General features: G+C 35.1%; 1 protein-coding gene across 2 annotated transcripts in view; it reads left to right on the forward strand.

Moving 5' to 3' along the window:
- Positions 1–24,832, forward strand: part of arid5b (AT-rich interaction domain 5B) — a 148,200-nt gene that overhangs the window by 33,195 nt on the left and 90,173 nt on the right. For both annotated transcript variants that reach the window (XM_067369684.1, XM_067369683.1), the window contains one exon: positions 17,216–17,446. In XM_067369684.1, coding sequence (XP_067225785.1) covers positions 17,216–17,446 — 231 coding nt within the window. The remainder of the gene's footprint in view (positions 1–17,215; positions 17,447–24,832) is intronic.

A 24,832-nucleotide genomic window follows, 5' to 3' on the forward strand; every position in this document is an offset into this window, starting at 1 on the left:
TCTATCTATCTATCTATCTATCTATCTATCTATCTATCTATCTGTCTATCTGTCTATCTATCTGTCTAGCTGTCTGGCTATCTGTCACTTTGTTTGATTGATCTATCTGTCTATCTATCTGTCTGTCACTTTGTTTGATCATCCATCCATCCATCCATCCATCCATCCATCCATCCATCCATCCATCCATCCATCCATCCATCCATCCATCCATCCATCCATCCATCCATCCATCCATCCATTATGGAGCAGTAAAAGTGCCATGTGCTTGTATTTGTATGTGGTGCCTCTTTCTAGGATCTCTCTTAAGGACTTTTGACTCGTTGCATGCTGGGGATATTGACTTGAATCTGTCTGCTGAATGACATTCATGTCAAAAACATTAATGCTACAGTTGATTTGTGAGAAAAATCTACAGGACTTTCATTTTCATGTCTTGAAAAAGGCAATCCACTTTCTGCTGACACTGGCAGGGAGACAGGGCTAATGCGAAGGAGAGTAAAACAGATGACACGTTAGCTTTCGCAGCCAGGGTAATATATTCCGGACTAAATACAAATGATGTTGCTACATGGAGATTGCGGGCAGGAAATTGTGTCCTATATTTGAGGCGCATTATTGCATTATTATGTATATAGAGCATATTTCTGTGTACATTGTTGTAATATTTTAGATGGAGCACCGAAAAAGAGGCTTGCTTCAGCATTTGTAATAAATTTTTGTAGAAGAATTTAGTCGTTATTTATAAAAAGACAGCACCACCATCTTGCCAAAGTAAATGAAAAGATCCTTTGATATTTGAATAATCCTCATTACAGAAAGGAATGTCTGTGCTTCACTCTCTTTAAACTGATTTAGATTGCTCTATTTATTCTGCTCTCAATCCAGTGATTATTTCATTCTTCGTTTTTTTCGAAACATCATGTTTTTCTTACTGGCAAGCCTGCTGGAAGTTTACAGGGCTTATTGTCCATTAGAGCTCTCTGATCTTCTTATATCGCTGTTCTCTGACTGAATCCAGGCACCAGAGCCAGCGTTTCCAAAACTGTGAAGTGGGAATTGAAATGGAAAAAGCCTGTTGGATTGCTAATAATGGCAGAGTCATTTTTTAAACACAAAACAGGGAAAGGGGCTGTAATCATCAAGTCCATATGTATTTGTTTTTGTTATTTCACCCAATTTTCGTCATTTCCACAAGGCAAGACTCCCTGAGCTAAAGTATGCAAGGTGAGATAGCGTCCTTGCCAGCAGACAGTCCAACAATGTGTACGTCTCCCAGGCCCGACCTTTGAGGAAATGAATAGTTTTATTGTCTGTCCATTACAGAGGCTGAAACAACAGTCAAGTTATTAACATTACTTCTCCTATAACAGCAAATCTCCCCGTTTCCCCCACCCCCCAACAACCTGAAGCTGAAAGGAAAGAGGAAAAACATAACAAAAAGTTGCCAACAACAGATGGAAAATAAGCGTTCATTTGTCTTTTAGGAGTATTGCATTATGTGTTCTCAAACAGCTGCATTTGTTCCTGGAGAAGGAAATTCAAATAAATGTTAATGCAGTGTGGTGATCTTTTCTGAAGTTCGTCACTCCCTCCGGGCAGCTATTGTGGAATCTTATATTTTAAAGCGAGGGGGCCGGCTGCGTTTGTCAGGAAACACAATGTGGCTTATTGTGGTGTCTGGTGCCAAGCCTCAGTCACTCACGATGACTAATCTGTTATTATCATCAGCCAATCATTTCATGTTGAGTAAGCTTGGGGGAGCTGCGAAATTCAAGAAGGCCTTCCTTAAATATTAAACGTCTCAGACTTTGTGCGGTTTGCCATCTCATAGGCTAATTAATGCCCTGTTTGGCTGCAGTGTCCTCTTGCTTTTGAGTGCTAATTCATTTTGCTTAGTCATATGGCTCTGAATATTGTGTGCATGAGGGGTTTAATTATTTGCTAATCAAATTTATTCCACTCAAAGTTTTATCATAGCCTTATATAAAGCCTACTGTATCAGATTTGCTACAAAGCTTTCTAAGGTCTTTAAAAACTTATTAAAACTCATTAAACATTGCTACAAATCCTGCTGTACACGTTCTACTACAATATGAGTTTTTTTATTTATTTTTTTATATATAGTGCTTTATACAATAGAGATTGTTTCAAAGCAGCTTTACAGTGAAATCAGGATATGATTATACTAGTTTATACCAGTTCTGTCATCTAGTTTATGATGAAAGTCAAAAGCCTTTTAGTATCATTGGTCGTGGTACACGTGTCTTATTGTTGTGAAATCTTTACTGATTTTATATCTAAGAATGACTTTTATATTGTTTGAAAAATATCAGCGTAAACACTTACTTGACTGAAGAAACTTAGGTTTACTTGATTATACATACTTTTTCTTTAGAAAAATCATGTTAAAATAAATGTTTTACATTTACTAGTTCAACAAAAAAAGTAATTTATTATTATCCCCTCATCTTCTTGTTTTGTTTCTGTGGAACATAAATGGAGAACTTAAATTTGTGTCTGTTCCTCACGCAAAGCTGTCGTATGACTTAGGATACTTGAAATATGATATGCAAATCATTTTATGGGAATTTTCTGTTTTTTCTGTATATGTTTATTATGTATCGGCTATATTCTTGTCCCATGGAAAGAAATAATAAATAGTCCATGTTTGACATGAGGACTCACATTGACAGAATATTTCGATGAAGTGGGTTTCTTTCTTTGCATTGTTGAATTTGACCTCATTGATGTTGTTTTAGAGGATGTGGTATTGCTCTCGGGGGGCTGCTCTCAAACCCCCAGGTGATTTGCACAAGCTTGCAGAAAAGGAAGACAGCAGCATGAGTTCAAAGCAGAGAGAACCAAAAGTTCTTGATTTCAATGACTGAAAAACTTTCTTGGACTGATTTGTCAAGTTAGCTGTAAGCTCTTTGAGACAGTAGAACAAAGATGCCCTTTACAGCTGATCTGACACCAGTTAGGACATTAAAACATTTCTTATACAGCCAATAAGCAGCCACCTCTCACCCCCTCTGCCCCAGGGCAGTTGTCAGTTTGACCTTTAACCCCCAGTGAGTGTCGGTGCTGCTTAATAACAGCCATTAGTGAACGCTAGTGTTTTCTTTCTTGTCGTCACACGTACTGTGTTTCTTTGAGTTTAAACGTGTCGACACTGCACTTCTCAGACACTTGGGTTCTAATTTCATTCAAGCTAAACCCTTTCGTATCTTCTGAAGTCATGAACATATTTCTCTTAAAGTATAGCTCGGTGGTACGGTGGTAGAATTATCTTAACTGGTAGAGGTTTTGGTTCTGTAAGAACCCTATTAATTACACGCAGTAGTGAAAGATGTGTTCTCAGTATTTCTACAAGGGGCGATATAGCTTTAGCGTAATGGTTAAACTGATAATCATGGTTATTTTGATCCAAAATTATAATCACGATTATTAATCACAATTAATATCCAGATATTCCAGAGTAAGATAATAAAGGCCATTTAACTTCACCTAAGAGGCCTGTAGGTGGTGCATGGATTTCATTTAAAGGTGGCATCGAACGTCTTTTTAAAAGATGTAATATAAGTCTAAGGTGTCCCCTGAATGTGTCTGTGAAGTTTCAGCTCAAAATACCCCAAAGATTTTTTTTTAATAAATTTTTTTAACTGCCTATTTTGGGGCATAATTAGAAATGCGCCGATTCAGGCTGCGGCCCCTTTAAATGCTCACGCTCCCCGCCCACGGAGCTCGCGCTTGCCTTAAACAGCATAAACAAAGTTTACACTGCTAATATAAACCTCAAAATGGATCTTTACAAAGTGTTTGTCATGCATACTGCATGTATGCGTCGGATTATGTGAGTATTGCATTTATTTGGATGTTTACATTTGATTCTGAATGAGTTTGAGGCTGTGATCCGTGGCTAACGGCTAATGCTACACTGTTGGAGAGATTTATAAAGAATGAAGTTGTGTTTATGAATTATACAGACTGCAAGTGTTTAATAATGAAAATAGCGACGGCTCTTGTCTCTGTGAATACCGTAAGAAACGATGGTAACTTTAACCACATTTAACAGTACATTAACAACATGCTAACGAAACATTTAGAAAGACAGTTTACAAATATCACTAAAAATATCATGATATCATGGATCATGTCAGTTATTATCGCTCCATCTGCCATTTTTCACTATTGTTCTTGCTTGCTTACCTAGTCTGATGATTCAGCTGTGCACATCCAGATGTCCTGCCCTTGTCTAATGCTTGAACATGAGCTGACATATGCAAATGTTGGGGACGTACATTTATTCACCCCCCCCCCCCCACCTATATAATATAATAATAAAAATGAGTAAAAATGAAAGATTAAAATATTATAAAAATTTAAATAGGTCTATATGATGTACTTTATTGCTGTAAAATATAATATTTATATAATATAATATAATATAATATAATTTTGTATAAAAGAAGACCTTTAAATATCTTTGTCTACATTATAACAGTGTTTTCTTATATTCTTTATTCTCTTTATTCTTTATTCCCCTGCTTCTCCCTGAGGGGACATATCGTAGATTCGATGACATTTCACCAAGTGCTTAAATTCCCCTTATTTGGATGGCAGAATGTGATTGAAATTTAAACTGCACAATTATTGCGGTTATTTAAAATAATTGCGATTAGAATGAATAACCAAGATCAGACGATTAATCAACAATCGCGACAGGCCTACATTTTAGTCAGACTGCCCACGCCATTGAAAATATATCATCCTTTTATCTATTTAGATCTGCCTTTGAAAAGTAGCAATAAATGAGAGCTACTGCCAGTATCAGTGTGCTTTTATTCCTTCATAGCGCAGAACCCCGCAGTTCAAGATGGACGGTGATCCCTTAATATGCATGCTCTTTGTGACGGCTCCTACAATTATGAATGATTAATTCTTTGGACAGTAATTGAAAAGGCCTTGTCTACCACTGACTGCAGATGAAGAAATCAGCACAATAGTGCATTGATAGCATACTATCTTCTTATCCTCTGTCATCTAATCCCTCCTTTGTGTCACACTCAAAATGCTTTTTAATTAGTTTCATTGGGTAATGCTCTTCTTTCCCTCTGTCTGTGGCTATTGTCATCATGTTGAGTCACATGAGTGCCACCATTGTTTCCAGCGGGGCTCCCCAGAATACATTTACTATTTCCCGTGAACAAGCGCAAGTTAATCTCCAATGTTTGATTGTTAACATATTGGAATTTGTCATTAAAATAAAAAAAATACATGCAAAAGATGTTGTGTCGGGGATGTTATGGTATGCATTTGTTGATTAAAAACATCAGAAAGAGTAGCATAAGTATATATCATTTATTTAATGACTTAAGGTTTATTTATGTAAGAACATAAACAGTTCTGGGTAGTAACTGATTATATGTAATCTGCATTATGTAATCAGATTACAAAAATTAAATACTTGTAATTAGATTATATTTCTTTTTAAACTACTCATAATCAGATTACAGTATACTTTTTTTGTTGATTACATGATTACTTCATATTCAAAAAATGGCAGTAAATATTTATAATTAATTGATTCTCCCTAATTCGATTTTTATCTTTTAAATTTTCCTTTCTCAAAGTTTTGTGGAATTGCACACACAGATCGGCCACTAGTCAGGCGACTATAATTAAATGGAAGATCTGAGAGGCCGCACAGCATACACTTTTTTTAGTTAGTGTTTTATTTTTATAGTTTTTATTTATTTATTATAATTTAACTTTTTATGATTTAGTCAAGCTTGCAGTTCCTTCTCAAACCCTTGTAGGGAAACTCTGACTTGATGAACTGTTTAATGCACTTCTTGTTGTTGATAAAAACATGTTATAAACAAGTAAGGTCAAAAGTAATCTAAAAGTAATCTAAAGGTAGTCAGATTATATTACCTTTAAATGTGTAAAGTATAGATTATGTTACTAACTACAATTTTTATCATGTAATTTGTAATGGACTTTGTACCTAGCACTGAACATAACACAGAGAATTAAATATTGTTGTGTATTTACTATTTCATCCAAATGAGCTATTTATGCACAGCTGTTTTTCCTAGTTTTCAAAGACTGGCAATCTGTTAATCCGTCCCTGTCTGGCTTATGAGCTTCAGAGATGAAAGCACCTTTAATTCCATTGTTTTCAACTTGACTGGAAATAAATTCTGGGGTGCCGCTCAAAGGGGCAGCTCGAATCTCTTGTAGTATGTATGAGAGATGTTCCATTATATGAACAATTCATGAGAATTTATGCATTACTCATGCAATTCCCACGACTCACGTTCACATGTCCGTGAACGGCTTGCTCTGTCATTCTGCTGTATGTTGCACACAAATATGCTTGTTGTGTTGCATGAAAGATATATTTCTAGAAAACAAGTCATCTGTTTCATTTACTATTTGGAAAGCTAGTGAACACACAAGGTTTAGCTTGTGTGTATCTTAGTAACTCAACAGCTGTAGAAACAAAGAGGTGGGTGTCGGGAGATTGAATCACCTGGTGTATTAGCACTTACGAAGGAAGCTATTTTGAGCCATATGGTAATGCTATGACAGTCTGACTGTATTAAACACATAATTACCATTTTTACTCTTCAGTGTCACATGATCCTTCAGAAATCATTCTAATATGCTGATTTGGTGCTCAACATTTATTTTTATTATCAATGTTGATAACGATTGTGCCGCTTAAAGGTTTAGTTCACCCAAAAATGAAAATTCTGTCATTAATTACTCACCCTCATGTCGTTCCACATCCGTAAGACCTTTGTTCATCTTCGGAACACAAATTAAGATATTTTTTCATAAAATCTGATAGTTCAGAGAGGCCTGCGTTGCCAGCAAGACAATTAACACATTTACGACTGTACAATTAAAAAAAACAATTGGTAAAATTAAAATCTAAATTGTGATATGGCTAGAAATGTAAATATAAATGTAAAATATATAATGAAAAAGACTTTAGTAGAATCATAACATTATAATATTCAGTATAATATAAATAATAATACATTTTAATATTGCAGTAATGTAGCCTAGTATTTAAGTTTTTTTTTAAAGAATTTCCAAAAATAACTGTGTGAATGAGAAGTGGATTGATTTTAATCTGTATTCACTTCTAATGTTCAGTATAATATAAATATTATTACAATAATGTAATATTTAATGTTTCAAAGAAGTTCGAAAAATAACTGTGTGAATGAGAAGTGGATTGATTTTAATCTGTATTCACTTCTAATGTTCAGTATAATGTAAATATTATTACAATAATGTAATATTTAATGTTTCAAAGAAGTTCCAAAAATAACTGTGTGAATGAGAAGTGGATTGAGTTTAAGTGGACCAAAAAGAGATCTGAATTAACTTCTAATAATCAGCATAATGTAAATATTATTGAAAATTCTGTCATTAATTACTCACCCTCATGTCGTTCCACATCCGTAAGACCTTCGTTCATCTTCGGAACACAAATTTAAATATTTGATAGTTCAGAGAGGCCTGCATTGCCAGCAAGACAATTAACACATTTAATGCCCAAAAAGCTAAAGACATATTTAAAATCATATTTCATGTGAGTACAGTGGTTCGACCTTAATGTTATGAAGCGACGAGAATACTTTTTGTGTGCCAAAAAACACTAAACAATTTCAACAATTCAACAATATTTAGTGATGGGAAACACTGCTTCATGAAGCTTCGAAGCTTTACGAATCTTTTGTTTCGAATCAGTGGTTCGGAACGCCCCCTAGTGGTGAACCATTGAAATTTCGAAACACTTATAATGTAACGAAGCCTTGTTTACTGAAATAATTTTTAGCGACTACTCGGTGCTCGGAACCACTGTAGTCACATGAACTGTTTTAATTATGTCTTTAGGTTTTTGCACACTAAATGTGCTAATTGTCTTCCTGGTAATGCAGGCCTCTCTGAGCCATCGGATTTTATGAAAAATATCTAAATTTGTGTTCTGAAGATGAACGAAGGTCTTACGGGTGTGAAACGACATGAGGGTGAGTAATTAATGAGAGAATTTTTATTTTTGGGTGAACTAACGCTTTAATACTGCTTCATAAACTGTTTTGTTTTGGGGTTTTTTTTTTTTTTTTGATTAATGGACAATTCAGCATATATTTGAAATAGAAATCTTTTTTTACATTATAAATGTCTTTAATGTCACTTTACACTGTAAAGAAGAATTGTTGGTTTAACTTAAAAATAAGTTACCTGGTTGCCTTAAAATTTTGAGTTCACTGAAATTAAAAATTTGAGTTAATACAATGAAGGCGATTGGTTTAATCAACAGAAACTCATAATAATATGTTATCTGAACTACATAAATTATCTAAGTTTATTTGACAAAAGAAAAAAAGAGCAAATAATGATTTTATTATTTATTTTTTTTATGTATATCAATTCATGTTTCCTAATAAAAGTTATAATTTCTTTCAAATAAATAAAGAAATATTGGAATGGTAGTGTATAAAAAAAATATGTATGAAATATTCCATGCTGAGACTTATAAGAACACACCATTTATTAGAAGATGCAAACAAATATTCAACTTAGTTTGAACTGAGTTTGAAAGTAATGAATCAAACTTTCTAACTGCTGAACACTTAAATCAGAGATGCCATTGAAATATCTCACCATGCTCTCATACTCATGGGATAGGGAGGTATTGCAAAACTAGTCTAATGACACAGTTTAGGAAACTTAAAGGCCAAATATTGAAATTACTGCAACATGTTGCTTAATTCATTTATGCAAGCAAGCAAAATATCAAAATATATGGGGAATATTCCTTTATATTGCTCAACACTATATCAATACTTCCTTTTTCCTTGAGTTCATCATGGGAAGTTATCTTTCTTTTCCAGAAACATTATCTATGTCTTTTTTATGTGGCTGCACCTTGTTATTCAGTTCTCTATATATAGAGACATCATTAGAATAATAGGCTCAACATGTCTGTTCTCTCGTCTCTTCACAAAGTAGAACATTTTGACATAACCAAATTTGTTCTAGCTTGTCATGTTTTTACAAGAGCCATTAAATTCAAAGTTTGCTGTGTGGTAATCAATAATACAGACAGTTATATTTGGAGCCGGTCCCCCTGTTGGAATATTAGAGCTTTAGGCTTGTTGCTAGGGAGCAACACGAATTGTGCTGGAACTATTGCGGACGAATGCCCACTGCTGTAAAATATCGACAGGTGCCATAAATCATCAGCAAACAGTTTCATGTCGACATCAGGGGATATCCTGGAAAAATGAGCTCAGGGTAATTTAAGCTCGGACAAGCTGGAATCAAATAAAAAGTAATATCATAGAATTATGGGTAGATTTGTGCCACGTTGTCCTGCCCACATACGTATTACGTGAAATACTATATATTGGGTTTAATCGTCAAGCGATTCCTGTGGCATGCAAATGGCAATCATACAAACTCACCAAAGAAACAGTTTCAGTATAACTGAGTGCAGAAACATTATGTTTTTCCAAGTTGCCACTCTCAACTGAACGTTTACTCCCAGTTTGGTGAAAATACCATAATGTCCATCATTGAGTAAATAAAAGGCTTGTTTGATGGGTAATAGTCGATTCTTGAATGCTTCTCAGGCTTTTAGACAGCCAAGTCCTTGGAGAAGAACAAGAAGGCATAATAGGGACATTTGAATATAAAATGCTTCATATATTTATGTGAAATAGTGGCAAGTGATTGGTTATCTAGAGAATATGTTCATAGTATCTTGATGACGACCCCTATACCTCAAGGAGGAGAAATGCAAATAGCTTGAAAGACTAAAGTATTGCTGTTTACTGTGTCCCAACATCTTACAGAGGACACAGTCAGTGTAAATAGCAGCCTAGCAGGTACCTGAAAGGGTTTAAACTGTACCATCAAAACAATTTCAACTTATTGTTTACGTGTAGAAAGATAACTCGTGTCTACGACTGTACAATTAAAAAAACAATTGGTAAAATTAAAATCTAAATTGTGATATGGCTATAAATGTAAATATAAATGTAAAATATATAATGAAAAAGACTTTAGTAGAATCATAACATTATAATATTCAGTATAATATAAATAATAATACATTTTAATATTGCAGTAATGTAGCCTAGTATTTAAGTTTTTTTAAAAGAAGTTCCAAAAATAACTGTGTGAATGAGAAGTGGATTGATTTTAATCTGTATTCACTTCTAATGTTCAGTATAATGTAAATATTATTGCAATAATGTAATATTTAATGTTTCAAAGAAGTTCGAAAAATAACTGTGTGAATGAGAAGTGGATTGAGTTTAAGTGGACCAAAAAGAGATCTGAATTCACTTCTAATGTTCAGTATACTAACTAAACTATTAAAAAGTTTGTGTTAATTGAAATATAGTATAAATAAAATAAAACAGATTAAAAACTTAAATTAAATTTAGAAGTGTTGTATTGGCAGCTAATAAAAATAAAATAAGAATAAGCTGAAGTACTAAAATTAAAAAAAAAAAATAAAAAATAAATAAGCCAAATAAAAATATATTTTTTGAAAAATAATAAAAATGACAGAAGGACATAACACAATTTATAGAATACGGACAAATACAATAATAAATACTACAAATATATAAATAATATTAAAATGAAACTGCAAAGTGAATGCAATGAGAACTGGATTTTTTTTTCACTTCAGTTTACTTTTGGGTCAATTGAAGTTTGAGTTTGATTTCTTTTAAAAACGACTTGAGTGTAAACACTCTTAAATATGATGTGTCTAAGTTTTTAATGTTAAAATACCAATTGTTTGTAAAATACCTATTTGTTTGTCAACTTCATGGTAGATGAGGAAATACTGAATTATTTTTGTTATTCCATTTGGTGATGCTAGTGGCACAGAAATTTCTGTTGGTACAAAGAGCTTCTCTTTCAATGTGATTTTATGCCTTTAATTCTTGTGGCTTTGGTATCTAAACATCAGCAATATGAAATGTTAAAATGTTAACAGATTGCTTTTCAAATCAGAATAATGGCTATATGATTGCTCTGACCAAATCGAACAGCCCTTCTTTTGTCCTTTACACCTCCTGTAAGTATTCCTGTACATTGTTATTCTGTATTTACAACATCCCGATCGATATTGCTCGGTAGTGTATGTTACAATCTTTTCTGGTTCTCACATCAGGCATATTGAAGCATCAGAACCAATTTAATGACCCAACAGGGGTGCAGAATCTCAGCAGCCCGCAACATTAATAGATGGATGTTTTTGACTCATTAGAGGTCGCGGCTGTGAATAATAATTAGGGAAAGACTGATTATGCTGAACCCAACTCTAATAAGACATGCATTTAAAATTTCTCTACAATCTCTGCGCACACACTCATCACTCCAACATAAAGCACACACACACACAGGAAATTGATTTGTGGGTTTATGACTGAAGTGCAATTTTGTTAACTATTATTGACGGGGAGTCTTGCATTAAAACAGTTGCCGTGGCGATGACACATTTTCCTTTCATTATTGTGTGCAGAGAGCACTAATACTAACACACGCCAGTAACTTTAGCATCAACGCATGCTTATTTTAATACAGTAACCAGGACAACTAACAAGCAGCTGCTGTCAGGATTCCAGGAATCGTTCTTTTTTTACCTTTCTATCTCTGTCCTCACGCTTGAATTGATATTTTGACCTGCATATTTTAAAGAGACAGGTAGCTATTACAGTGTGTTTGTTGAAGCTGACTCATTGACAGGGAGAATATGTTGGGTAAGGGTTGTTTTGAGGGTGGAGATGTAGAAGAATGTGTCTCAAGGCCTGTGTTTGACTTTCTGGGAATTCACCGGCCGGCGATACGTTTGAAGAATATGCGTAACGTACATTAGTGGCGGTTGTTTATATTGGGGTTTAGTCAGAGTTCCATGGTGTCTGCAGAAGATGTTTGGCTGATAACAAACAATGTTGTACTGAGAGCTTAGGTTTCATTGTGTTATAATCAAAGGGGCTTTTTCATGTCGTAATCTGGGGTTACGGACTTATTTGAAATTGTTGATTGGCAAAAAGACGAGTGACAAGTAATTTGGATAAATGGCCCTGTAAACTCCCATCACAAGCCCGGGCACGTTCGAGAGTGAACTTTAAACAAACATTATGAAATGTTTATCTGAATTTATGTGTCATAATTGCAATGTAAAGTACACTCTGTTTTGTGTTATTGAAAATATGTACCTTGGGTTGCAATTAGGTTTTTTTTTATTTTATTTTTTTATTCAGTTCTCACTCTATCTGTCTCCTTGGGCTTTTTGTTCTGTCTTGTAACATGACATTCATTCCTTTTGTGAAATAATGAAAAAGCCAAGTGACTGAATTTCATTCCATCTCATCAAAACAAGGTTCTGTTCAAAAATGGCTTCATTCATTTTGATCGATGTCACAGATCCTCAAACCAAGTTTTATAGAACAAAAATATCATGAATTATTAAAACTCAGGGGCGTTTTACCACATACGCCCGTGTTTTATGTTTAATTGGTCCTCTTTGGCAACGGCGAGTGCTGGAGAGGTGTTATGTAAATATATTCCCACCGAGGCCCATTTGACATTTTGTGGAGCACTTGAGCAGTATACAGAGAGCAAACTGAAATAGGGAAAATGTCCATTCGTTCTGATCTGATGAGACATGTTAGGATTGCTCATGCAGATTTCAGTCTGATGATTTTGCGACCAGTCAGTGCCTACCTGTGTGTTTCCCGCCTTCCTCATCACAAAGGCATCTTGTAGAGCTGCACGATTCTGGATAAATTGAGAATCACGATTCTTGCACGATTCTAAACAGACAACTGAACAAAATAACATGTAATTTACTAGAGGTTCTGACATATGTTAATTGCTGCAGTCTATTTATAATGTTTATTATGTTTAAAATGTTAAGAAATCAGTTTGAATGAATGATTCTATGACTCGCTCATAAATACTTTCATTTAATCGAGGAATCAGTGTTTTTGAACAAATCTATTGAATGAATGATTCAATGACAAATACATTTTTTTTTTAACAGTCACTTTTTGCCACCTAATGGTGTAACGACATAATAGATACAATCTTTATTTGATATTTTGATCGCTACTGTACATTGTAAACCTGAATAAGCTGGCAAAACTCAAAAAAAATTGAGGTAATCAGTTACATCATAATGTTTAAGTTAAAAAATTCAAAGTTTAAGTAACCAGAACTGGAAGATTTTTATTTTGTACCCACACATCAATTGCTCTTAACTTGAAATATTTGAGTAAGCATTCATACATTTACCTTAAAATTATCATGTAATCTCTCCTAAATATTGTTAGTAGTGGAAACTTGTTTAGCTTTAACTAGCTAATTCATTAAATGCTAGCTTTCTAATGCTTTGATAGCATTAGCACAGAAATTGCTCAATGAGTATGGCAATATTGAACATATACCTGTTCTCAAACCAAGCTTAACCCCCTAAGTAACCCCCCCCCAAAAAACCAACATTACAGATACTTCAAAATTAGCATAGCAAAACATTAGACACTATTAAATATCCCACTTAATATCCCACTACTCATAAATTTGATTTTGGATTTGGATTTGATTGAACTAATTTGCTTACAGCATAGACAGCAGTGTTTATATCTGAACTATAAACTTTATATCAGTATTGTGATAATTAGGGCTGGGCGATATATCGCATGCGATTGTCACGCGCATTTCGTCAGTAAAGGCGGTTCCCTGATTACCGCTAAATCTCCATCACCTGCTTTCAAATGGAGCGGCATTTAATAGACAGAACCGTAGATCACTGACAAGCTACGCAATATCGTGTTCATTATCGCAGATGAATCACCTTCGATAATGAACGCGATATTGCGTGGCTTGTCAGTGAACTACGGCTCTGTCTATTAAATGCCGCTCCATTTGAAAGCAGGTGATGGAGATTTAACGGTAATCAGGGAACCGGCTTTACTGACGAAATGCGCGTGACAATCGCATGCAATATATCGCCCAGCCCTAGTGATAATTTAATGATTGATTAATGATTTAATGAAAGTTTGTGAAACTTTTTCATGCCAATACATGACAACTGCTTTCTCTGGTTCAACGACAGCGTGAACACAGATTTGAATGTTCGCTGTGATCATACTTATCAAAAGTTTAATGTAGACCTATCCGAATCTCTTTCATTTAGGAATGAGATCGCATGGGTGTTTGAATCGAGATCGCAATCTTTTAACGATTAATCGTGCAGCTCTAGCTTCTTGTCAAGTGTGTTACAGGAAAATTGCATAATCGATTTTCAGTGCTCTCTAATCATATAGTGTCGTCTAAGCCAATTAAATTGCTAAGCATAAGAAATCCTTTCTTTAAAAAAGGTTAGAATTTAATAACAGTGTGGCTGTAGAGCATGTTTCTGACCTCTTCTGTAGAGCAAAGCCCAATCTAATCAAGAAAGTGTACGTAGGATCCCTGCGTGATTAGCATGGCACAGAGCGGCCCTTAAAAGATATTTCGAGACCAACTTCAGTGGTGCTAATTGCAAGTAAATGAGGAGCATACTGTGGGTCTTAAATGAGTCTTCAAACTGTTAAAATTAAGTCAAATTGTTTTTCAGTTCAGGAACCTTTAAGAAAATATTATTTATCCAACTCAGGAGGTCAAATATTATATGAGATTTGTTTTCTTTTTTTAATAAAGTAAAACCCTGTTACCAACATTGGGAATGTCTAAATAAAGATTAAAGAATTATGAAAAAGAATTATTAAAAATGAATAATTATTAATATTGATATACTTAGAAAATGGAATGAGGTTATTTACTTGTTTTGCCTCCGAGCTGTAATTAGATGTCACTTTCTGTGTCACAATTTTATGGAATGCCTATTTATTTATTTATTTATTTTTTTACTGGGGGAAATCCTGTGCTAACAGTGTTGTACACAAAATGTGTGACAGAGCTAAAGATTGTGTTTTGGTAATTAAAAGCAAATTTTGGTTTTAAATACCAGTTTAACAGATAATGCCACAATGATCACACTGTTAATTTTAATCATCTGATATGGACTAGAATGCCCAGGCTTTTTAAAATAGATGAGAAAAATAGAAAGAATGAGAGGAAATGTGCTCCACAAAGAAGAAAACGTAATACATGCAGTAAAAGTCCAATAAAAGGATAAGCAGTATAAATCAAAATATTTCATGTTCTCTTCTCTGCAGCCATCAGTTTGAGACCGCAGTCTCTCCGTTTCATTTGAAACAGGCCGCTGTAGTCATGCACCAACAAATGTAATCAAATATGTTGAGCAATAATAATATGAGGTCAACAAAATTATTTTTGAATAAATGATCATGCATCTGTCATCTGTTCTCTGAAGTTCTCAGATGGTTTGTGTTTGTTCTTCTTTCTCTTAACAACATATGAGATTTTGGATGGAATCTGTTTGTGTGACCAATGGCAGATGGGGGGATTGTTCGGGAAACCTTTTTGAAAACAGTCATTATTTTTGCAGTTCTGTTTGGTGATACCAGTAGTGCAGAAATTAGTGCAAAAAAAATAGCTTTACGGCTCTGCAGCAGAATTTTTGCGACCATTGTGTGTGAATAAAGCAAAACAGCTTGTTCTCTCCAGGGACGCCATCGTTTGAGGTTTTTCGACTCGCATGTCATATTACGAGAGCTTGAATTCTGAGATGTCAGGTTTTTGAGGTCGAGAGATGCGATGATTCTTTGATTCAGCCAAGAGGTTGTTTTTTTTTTTTCGAGTTCTGATAGGAAGACTAACAGGCGAATGCTATTGCTCAGATCTCTGATCTCCAAGAACTGAGTGACGTGGCTTCCTGCCCAGAATCTTTTATATTGCCAATCCTAACAGAGAGCTGTCATGTTAAACCAGCAGCTCAGGCTGTAGTAAAACATAATAGCCCACAAATCTATATATCCGAACCCCTGGGAGCAGCTTTCCTCCACGATCCTCCATTATAGAATAAGATTAGCTATATGAAGTCACAGCGCTTTGATTTGGATTGAATTATCATCACTGCCAAGCTAGTATTGGAGAAATAAGATTCATCAATGATCAATTCAGCAATATGCCATTGTGTGGCATTATGACTCATCAAATGATGTCAAATATATAATATATATATATATATATATATATATATATATATATATATATATATATATATATATATATATATATATATATATAATATATATATATATATATATATATATATATATATTATTCATAAGTGACAAATTTGCATAATTCCTGAATATTCATTGGTTGCCCATCTACTTTGACCCGCCTTCAAACACTGTAGTTGTAGCTGAGGCCTTGGTTCGTGTCACATTGAGAAGATGCTGTTTTCTGAGCTGAGAAAGGAAATGAAGACTCTGGCTTGAATTGATACCAAGGCCATCGTTACTGTTCATATCACTGTGTACAGAAGAGCTGAGGAAGCCTCTGAAGATGATGATGATCAAATATAGTAATGGATGTCTCGTTTCTGACACGTTGTAAGCAGTAGGCCAATCACAACAGACTGGGCCGTCTGACCAATCAGAGCAGAGTAAAAAAATGACATAATAGGGGCCCTTTAACTACAGTTTTCTTAGAATCTTTACTGTCTGCAACTGTAAGATCTAGTCCATTGGTAATGCAAGTTTGACAGCTACACACAAAAACGTTTGCGATTTGAAATGTTCGGCTGATAACCTACAGTAAAAGTGGCACTTAGTTCAACCAGTGGCGTAACAATGGGGTGGGACTATTTGTTGGTCTGACCAGTAGCAGATGCGGGAGTGTTTGAAAGCCATTTTTATTTATCAAAGCTTTGGCGCACAGGATAATGTGTTGCGTACAATGTATAAGGAGCTGTTGTGCTTATAGTGAGCCGGGTTCGAATTTAGATTCCTATTATTTTCTTTTTCATTATCCTACACTATAAAAAATGTTTTCTACTTTTTACTTCTTATTTTAACGTTTAAATCAATGTGTTACTTTTCGGAAAATATTTGTGAAATTTACTAGCAATTTCTGAGTGAAAATTTTTCAAAGTAAATTTTATTTACTGGCAAAATAAACATTGCTGTATTTTTAGTTGATTTAAATTAATATTAAATTATTAAAAATAATTATTCTTTCTTGTCTTTAGGTGATGATGCAGAGGAAAAGAAGGTTCTGGTACTGAGTTACCCCCAGTACTGTCGGTACCGCTCCGTCATCGCGCGGCTTCGGGAGAGGCCAACCTCCCTCCTGACGGACCATGTGGTGCTGGCCCTGGGAGGAATCGCCTCCCTCACCAACAACACCCAGATCTTGTACTGCAGGGATACTTTCGAGCACCCCACACTGGTGGAGAACGAGAGTGTGTGTGATGAATTTGGTAAGTGGATTTTATAGAAACTGTGATTTGGGTCTGAAACAAACTCTACGCAAGTACGTGAATGCGAATATCGCCGTTTTATGATGATAGCAATACAGATTATTTTGACATTTACAGTAAGTGTTTGTGAACCAATATGCAAATATATTTATGCAAAGATGTTTTGTGATCTAAATGGTTGCAAATTTGTTTCCATTTTTGTTGTGGGATATCTTATTGTTAATGGGGTAATTCGCCACTGGCAAAATGGGTTTTTTATTAAACTTGGCTGCCTATTGAAATCTGTACTTCCTGACTATAGTAAAAGGGCTGTTGTCTTCCCTTTTTTCAAATAGGTTGGAAAACGTCTCAGGTTATGACTATAACCATAGTTCCCTGAGAGAGGGAACGAGACACTGCGTCCCGAAGGGGGTCCTATGGGAACAAAAGCTCATAGCGCCCCTTTGGGCCATAATGCACTGGGCATGTTGCCATTCAAGGCCACTTCCTGTCTGCTCCTATTGGATAGGCTTGACCAGAGTCAAATACTGCTGTGCTTGAGTATAAAATACCTCTTAGCAAACTTTAAGGTCATAATAGTGTTGACTTGAATTGTTCCCTGGTGCAAGAATTCAAAGAGTAAATGTTTAGCGTTTTAAATGCATTATCTTCAGTTTGGATTGAGGGATTTAGAGCATTGTAGGCTGTGGCTAATGGCTGCAAAAGAAAATATGAAAAACCTCAGTGTTTGTTGTCAACATTTCAAACTGGATGACTAGGACACAGTGTTTTAGGCCGAACGGAGAGGGAAAACCAAAAGAAATCGCCAGTCCAACAGTTAATTAGGAAGCCACTGTCGCATTTTGCATAAGCTTGGAAATTGTCATGCCAGGTAACATGGAGACATGGAGAAACAACGTTTCATTTACATAATAATGACATTGTACCAATAAAGCAGGTTGAAAATCCACAAAGTTACAATATAGGCTCCACATTTCGAACTTATTTACTTAGGAGATATTTACTCTTTTTCTTACAGTCCCATTAAACGGTGTGATTTATCTGAAGACCTGAAATTAATAAATAACTAATAACTGAGTTACATAGTATAGAAAAAGTGTTTATAAAGTGTTTTTTTTTTTTTTACGATAATGCAAATTTTCCACAATAATGCAAAAATTCATGTTAAGCATTACAACACTACCACTTTCAGTGTACTGACCCAACATTTGTATTTGCGTACATGCGTGGAGTATGTTTCTGACCTTACTGTTTAGAGGCTGATTACGGCTTATTAGTTCATATAAAGATTGATTGCATTGGTATAATTGAATGAAGAATGAATGAATAAATGTAGGATTGATGCCAAATGATTCAGTAATTGAGTCTGTGGTCTAACCAGTCACATCAGCAAAACAAGACCCTTATCTTTATTACCTAACTGACGATGGGCTGCCATACTGTCACAGGCTGTTTTATCACTGTTGGTGCACAAACAGAAATGTGTGACTTTGAGCTGGTGATTGAAACACACACTCGTGGCTTTTAGCCTGTCGAGTTAAGAGTTGAGAGCTTGTTGTATGATAGAGTAGAACTCTCAGATGAACTGAAAGCCTGCTTTTACACTGAGGTCTGAGTCCGTCACAGTCCGTCTGCTTGTGTGAGTAACATATTTTATCAAAAGGGCTGCTGTGATATCAAAAACAACGATTCGTCCCACTTTTGGCTGATGGTTTGAAAACCACAACTGTGCATGTAATTACTGGCTGTAAATGGAGGTCTTTCTTCGATCTGTGCATGATCAGTTTGTGTTTGCAGTGTGCACTGATGGTATTTCTGTGTAACTAACAGTATTTGATTTTATATTATCTGTCGTATTGTTTTTCAAAATCGAATAGGTTTTAAAGAAGTACTGTAAAAATATGCTGATTTGGGGTCAGATCATAATCAGAGATTTTGAGAGACCTTTTTAGTTTAGGTTTTGAGATGTTCTATTTTAAACTATCTAAACTATTTTTAACTTGACATGCTGTCCTAAAACTATAATGCACATGGCGCGACATACTAAAAAACAGTGATGTGTATTAAAATATATATTGAAAAAATTATTTTAAATATACTACAAAGAAAATTGACAGATCATAGTTGACCTTACTGATTGGCTACTCGACTTCAGTCATCGATTCACTAGTCAGGCACTTTCTATACTTCTATATATAATGTACAGGTACTTTCTATATTTTCTGCAATGATTTTTTTGGGTATAAATCTGTGTGTTTAGATTTTAATATTGTGAAATGTGTTAAATTGAGCTGAGAGCACTATATTTTTATTGATATCTGAAACCGTAATCAAATCAATATATAATAAACACAGACTTGCAAGAGTCTCAGAGGAACTTTTTGAATGATGTATGATGTATTAAGTTTCTATAGAACTAGAACTTCAATGCAATTTACTCGAAAGTTTATAAAGTTACCGGTATGTGAAATAAAACTGAATAGTGTGATCACTAACACATAAATACCTTCACATAAATGCTTCACTGACATCTTTTTTTTTTTTTTTTTTTAACAGAACATACATGACAAAACAAGAAATCTATTTTGACTCTCTAAGCAGTGCTTCCAGTCTTTAAATGGCCTGTACTTCAGTGTTTGTGTTTCTTATTGGCTTGAAGGGCATATTCAAACAACACAGCGGTTTGCGTGCAGTTCGCTTTTCCATAGATGCTGCCAGTTAGAAAGAGAGGCTCCAGTTTACATGCCCGACTTCCTGTTGGAAAAAATGCTAGGTTGTTGAATGCTGTTTTGTTAAAGGTGATAGAGCTGTTTGCATAACAGCTTTTGACGAGATGGATGAATGAAATCTGACAGTGAGTGATGCAATTGAGTAAATTGCTCCCAATGACTTTAATGGATGCCCATAGGTTACTTTGATTGCTCGAAAACACTGTATTCTGCTTAAAACTCACATTCTTGTCTTGGAAAGTATAACATAAGGGATTCTGCTTGAATTGGGCAGGCTGCAGGGATTTGCATACCCTGATTAAAATGTCTTTGTTCTCACTAGGGCTTTAAACACAACCGCGGCACGCTGTATTGAAATCCAAAGAAGTTAGTCTGTTTAACTTTCCAGGGTGTGTTATTTATTAAAGCTTTAGCTCAACATATGAAGTCATTGTTCATGTAAAGGCTCCCATACGCTGGATTTGTTACAGAGGGGTAGATCTGATGTTGGCCATTTCTGAAGGCGAGAAAATCTGAGAGAAAGTGGAGGAAAAAAGACTTCTAGTGCTTTTTATGCTCGAAGTGACGGCTACTTGGCGGAAAATCTTCTGCGTTTAGCCTTGTTATTAACTTTTTGAAGCGAATAACAGTGCTTCCAAGGGCTTGGCGATGAAGAGGGGAGTTCTACAGAACTGAGATATGTCCAGTGCGTTATATAGGGAAAGATGAAAATGGAAAGCAGTGCTATTTAAGGAAAAATACAGCTGGAATGGTGCAGATGTGATATAGAATATTTTTAGTCATTTGTTCCTCTGCTAATGGAAGTAACTGCAGTGTCTGGCTCACTCGCATGCCTCTTTGGTCACATGTTAGGAGACAACAGGATGTTAAATTAACTCAAAACTTATTCTCACTTGAGTGGGCTTTGAGAGGGTGGGTTAGGATTGAGAATATGGAATTCAGTGATAGTGATAGTGGGGAATTTTGTTCAGGCATCAGCTGATTTGGACCCCTGCTTGTCACATGGTTATAATGACATCCTCTCCACCATAGTATTTTGGCACAATGCCATTAACATCTCTGTTTTCTTTCCTGTTCTATTGAAACAGAGCATTGTGAAGGGCATAACTTTAATATTAGAGAGGAGGCGTACTCTCATTATTTGGACAAAGTTTTATTATATTATTTTATTTTTATTTATTGTCTTTTTTTTTCTTTAATATATAGGACGGTGGCGATTTCTATAAGTAGTAATTCAATTAGCTTGATTAGTATTAGTATTGTTGATATACTACTAGAGTTTTTGTTAATATTTTGAATTAGAATTTATTTTTCTATTTTTCATTTTAATTCAAGTTTTAGTCATTTTGTTATATTTTATATATTTTTGTATTTTTAACCCTTAAATGCATGACTGTTTCGCCAATCATTCTTACATATTCGGGTCTTTATCGACCCGGATCTATATCTAACACGGAAGGATCTCTACCTGTCGCAGTTATATAAAACTCCTCTGATATTAGAGAAGAATAAAATAAATCGTATTTTGTTACCTTTTGGAGCTTGAAAGGGCTCAGTTTGAGCAGATGTTTTATGCCATCATCACTGTCCTCATCAGAGCTAATTTTCCAGTAAATTCAGCAAATAATAGGCTAGTTTTATGTTTGAGGTCACGAATATGAGCCCATTTGCGATCTCAAACATATTCTCAGAACTATATAATTTTCAACATCTTCAAAATCAATATTTCGATCGCTAACAGCTTCACCAGATTCATCCTGTAACAGTTACAGTCCTATTTGACTGCGTTCAGTGCTTGCTCTGCAGTAAATCGCTGAGCCATTTCATGTTTTTCTTATTTCGTTTTCTGTCTGAATGAGTCGTCACTTCAGCATTGTTTATCAGACATTGCCACCTTGTGGAATAAAGGTGAATTGCACTTATTCCATCATCTAAGATTCAATTAATGTTGCGCAGAAAAAACATACATGCACTGATACACACCTCGGGTCGTAAGCGACCCTATACAATTTTTACAAAAAATGAATTCAAAAATAGGCATTCTTTTATAATTGTATGATTTTTTTTTTCTTGTTATATTCTTTATAATTAATTGATTGATTACCAAGAAGGTTGAAGTCTAACTTTAAAAAATCAATGAGGAGGAGGGTAGTGAATGACGTCTAGGGTCACTAAAGACCCAATGTATGCATTTAAGGGTTAAATATGTCTGTATTTATTAGGTTTTAGTTATTTTAGTACTTCAACTTAAACTAAATGAAAATGAGAAACTGTACCTTAAGTTTTTTTTAAATTTCAACAGTTATTTTCAGGGTTCCTACACAGTATGGAAAGTATGGAAAAAAAGTATTGTGTTTCCAAAGTATTTCCCCTATTCAGTTTTCAAAAATATAAATTTAGAAAAAATAATTTCTAAAAAGTAGAGTGCAGCAGAGTGATTTCATGGGAAAAGATTAGTCACTGTTTAGTGATTTTCGAACAGGACTGAATGAATTCAAGGCTTACATTTTCATTACGCAAAATAAGAAAGAACTTCAGTAATGCGAGGTTCAGACTACACAATATTTTGGGGACTATGGAAGGCCAATAGGGCCAAAACGTGTGAAACTAACGCGTAAATGCGCACATTATGCGTTAACGTGTAATTACGCATTAAGACATTTAGTTTCAGATGTTTTGGCCCTTTTTTTTCCATAGTCCCCGGCATAAATAAATGCATATGTCACTCAAACGATCATCTAAATTGGTGATCGTGCAACATCAAACCACAATTACAGTATCCAAGTTGAATATTTGCAGGATATAAAATGTTTTATGTTTCTTCTCATCATGTATGTAAGCACGTTATCACTTCAAAACAAACAAAAAAAAAATACCTGAGAAAATATTTACAGATTATTGTACTCTATACCAAATATAATGATGTATGAAACATTAATGATAAATACGGTCTGAAAAATCTACAGTTTTGAAAATCATAGACTGGAAAATTACGGAATTTTGAAATAAAAATGTGTAGGAATCCTGTATTTAATAATCATAATAATCTTATTCTTTTTCTTTTTTTGATCATGTTTTCACCCTCTCTGACCCTTACAAATGAGTGGGCCATTTTTGCTACCGTTTCTTTTAAATCAAATATGGAAATGTTTTCTTCACATGTAAATGAGCTACTTTTACCTTCAATAACGCCATAACGCAACAGATTCACAAAACAATCTGTGCTGTAAAGTGTTGCTCAAACTGTTGATATTGAACTGAAATAATCAGAGACCTGACTACATTGTACTCTTACCGCTAGCTCTTCTGCTGTTTAGGAACAAAAGTATCGGTTCTACTTCTTTCTCATTATTTGAATGCCAAACAAGTCTTGTTTGTTTGTATAAAGTGGGAGGTTATATGTATATATCCAGCTAACAGCAGGAAGTTCACTGTTTCAGAACAAGTCATTTTTGCTGCTCAGTTTCAGTAGATGCTCTTTTTGGATTGGGGTGGACGAGTTCTGAAAGTTACTGTATGTTTTCATAGTCCAATGAACTCTTTTATCTCAACAGATCTAGCAAAACTCAGTTTCTCATGATGTGACCCCATTATTAGAACGATACTGCCAAACTCTCCCCTGCAAAATGCAAAAACAAGGGAGACGAAAAGCCATAGAGAAAGTAAGAGGAAAATACTTTTTTTATCTAAAGGATGTAAGGGAGTTTGGCGAGGGTGAGAGAGTGGAGGATGCAGGGGATGTTTAGACAGACGTAGTTAATATGAGTGGGGGCTGGGGGGGGGGCTGGGTTGTACTGGTGAATTATTGAAGAGAGTTTGTAGGTTGATGCCATGTAATGGCCACACTATTATTTCTCTCTCTTGATTCATTTCCTGCCTCTCACAAGGTTATTTTTAGGAGGTCAATGTTATTATGTGAGCATATACTTATGATCTTACTGCATAATAGCTGCTTTATGGAAGGAGTTACACACATTTTCTCTGGTGCTTCAGAGAAACAGCTAATGTTCTCAAGTTGTTCTCATCATTGTGACATGTGCTGTGTGGCAAGTGATCTCATCTCTTTGTTGCTTGCAGGGGTTTATTGCTCCTCCAAGCAGCATTGGGATTAGTGATGGGAATCGGCAGGAATTTAATGATTCTGGTTCTGATTCCACTTAATGAGGGCCGTTCATACAGAAAAAACGCGAGACGCTGCACTCAGGAATGTTTTTTAAAAAAGCGCGGCAGAGAATGTAAGGGTCTCGAGACGCGCTTTTGAGACGTGATGCAATAACGAACAGTTGCGACGCCAACTTGCTACCGTAAACAGAAGCTCGCAATGCTTGCCCCGCCTCCGAGTTCTTCTGATTGGTCCACTGTTTTGGAACTGACATTGATGAGCGGCGCTTCTGTAAAAGTTGAAATTCTTTTAACCTGACACAACGCCTTAAAAAAGCGTCGCTCATGTGCGAGGCGCTGCAAAAGACGCGAGTCGTGAGTGTAACAGTCATACGCGTCTGCCTAGCGCGTGTTTACATAGAAAAACAATGGAAAAGTAGTGCATTGGAATAGAAAAATGTGTTCTGTGTGAACAACCCCTGATTCTGATTTCATAACGATTTAATTAACTATTTTTTAGTACTTTTTTAAGGAAGCACCAGATAGTTGATCTGAA

The sequence above is a fragment of the Chanodichthys erythropterus genome, chromosome 19 (assembly GCF_024489055.1).
Source record: "Chanodichthys erythropterus isolate Z2021 chromosome 19, ASM2448905v1, whole genome shotgun sequence".
Taxonomy (NCBI): domain Eukaryota; kingdom Metazoa; phylum Chordata; class Actinopteri; order Cypriniformes; family Xenocyprididae; genus Chanodichthys; species Chanodichthys erythropterus.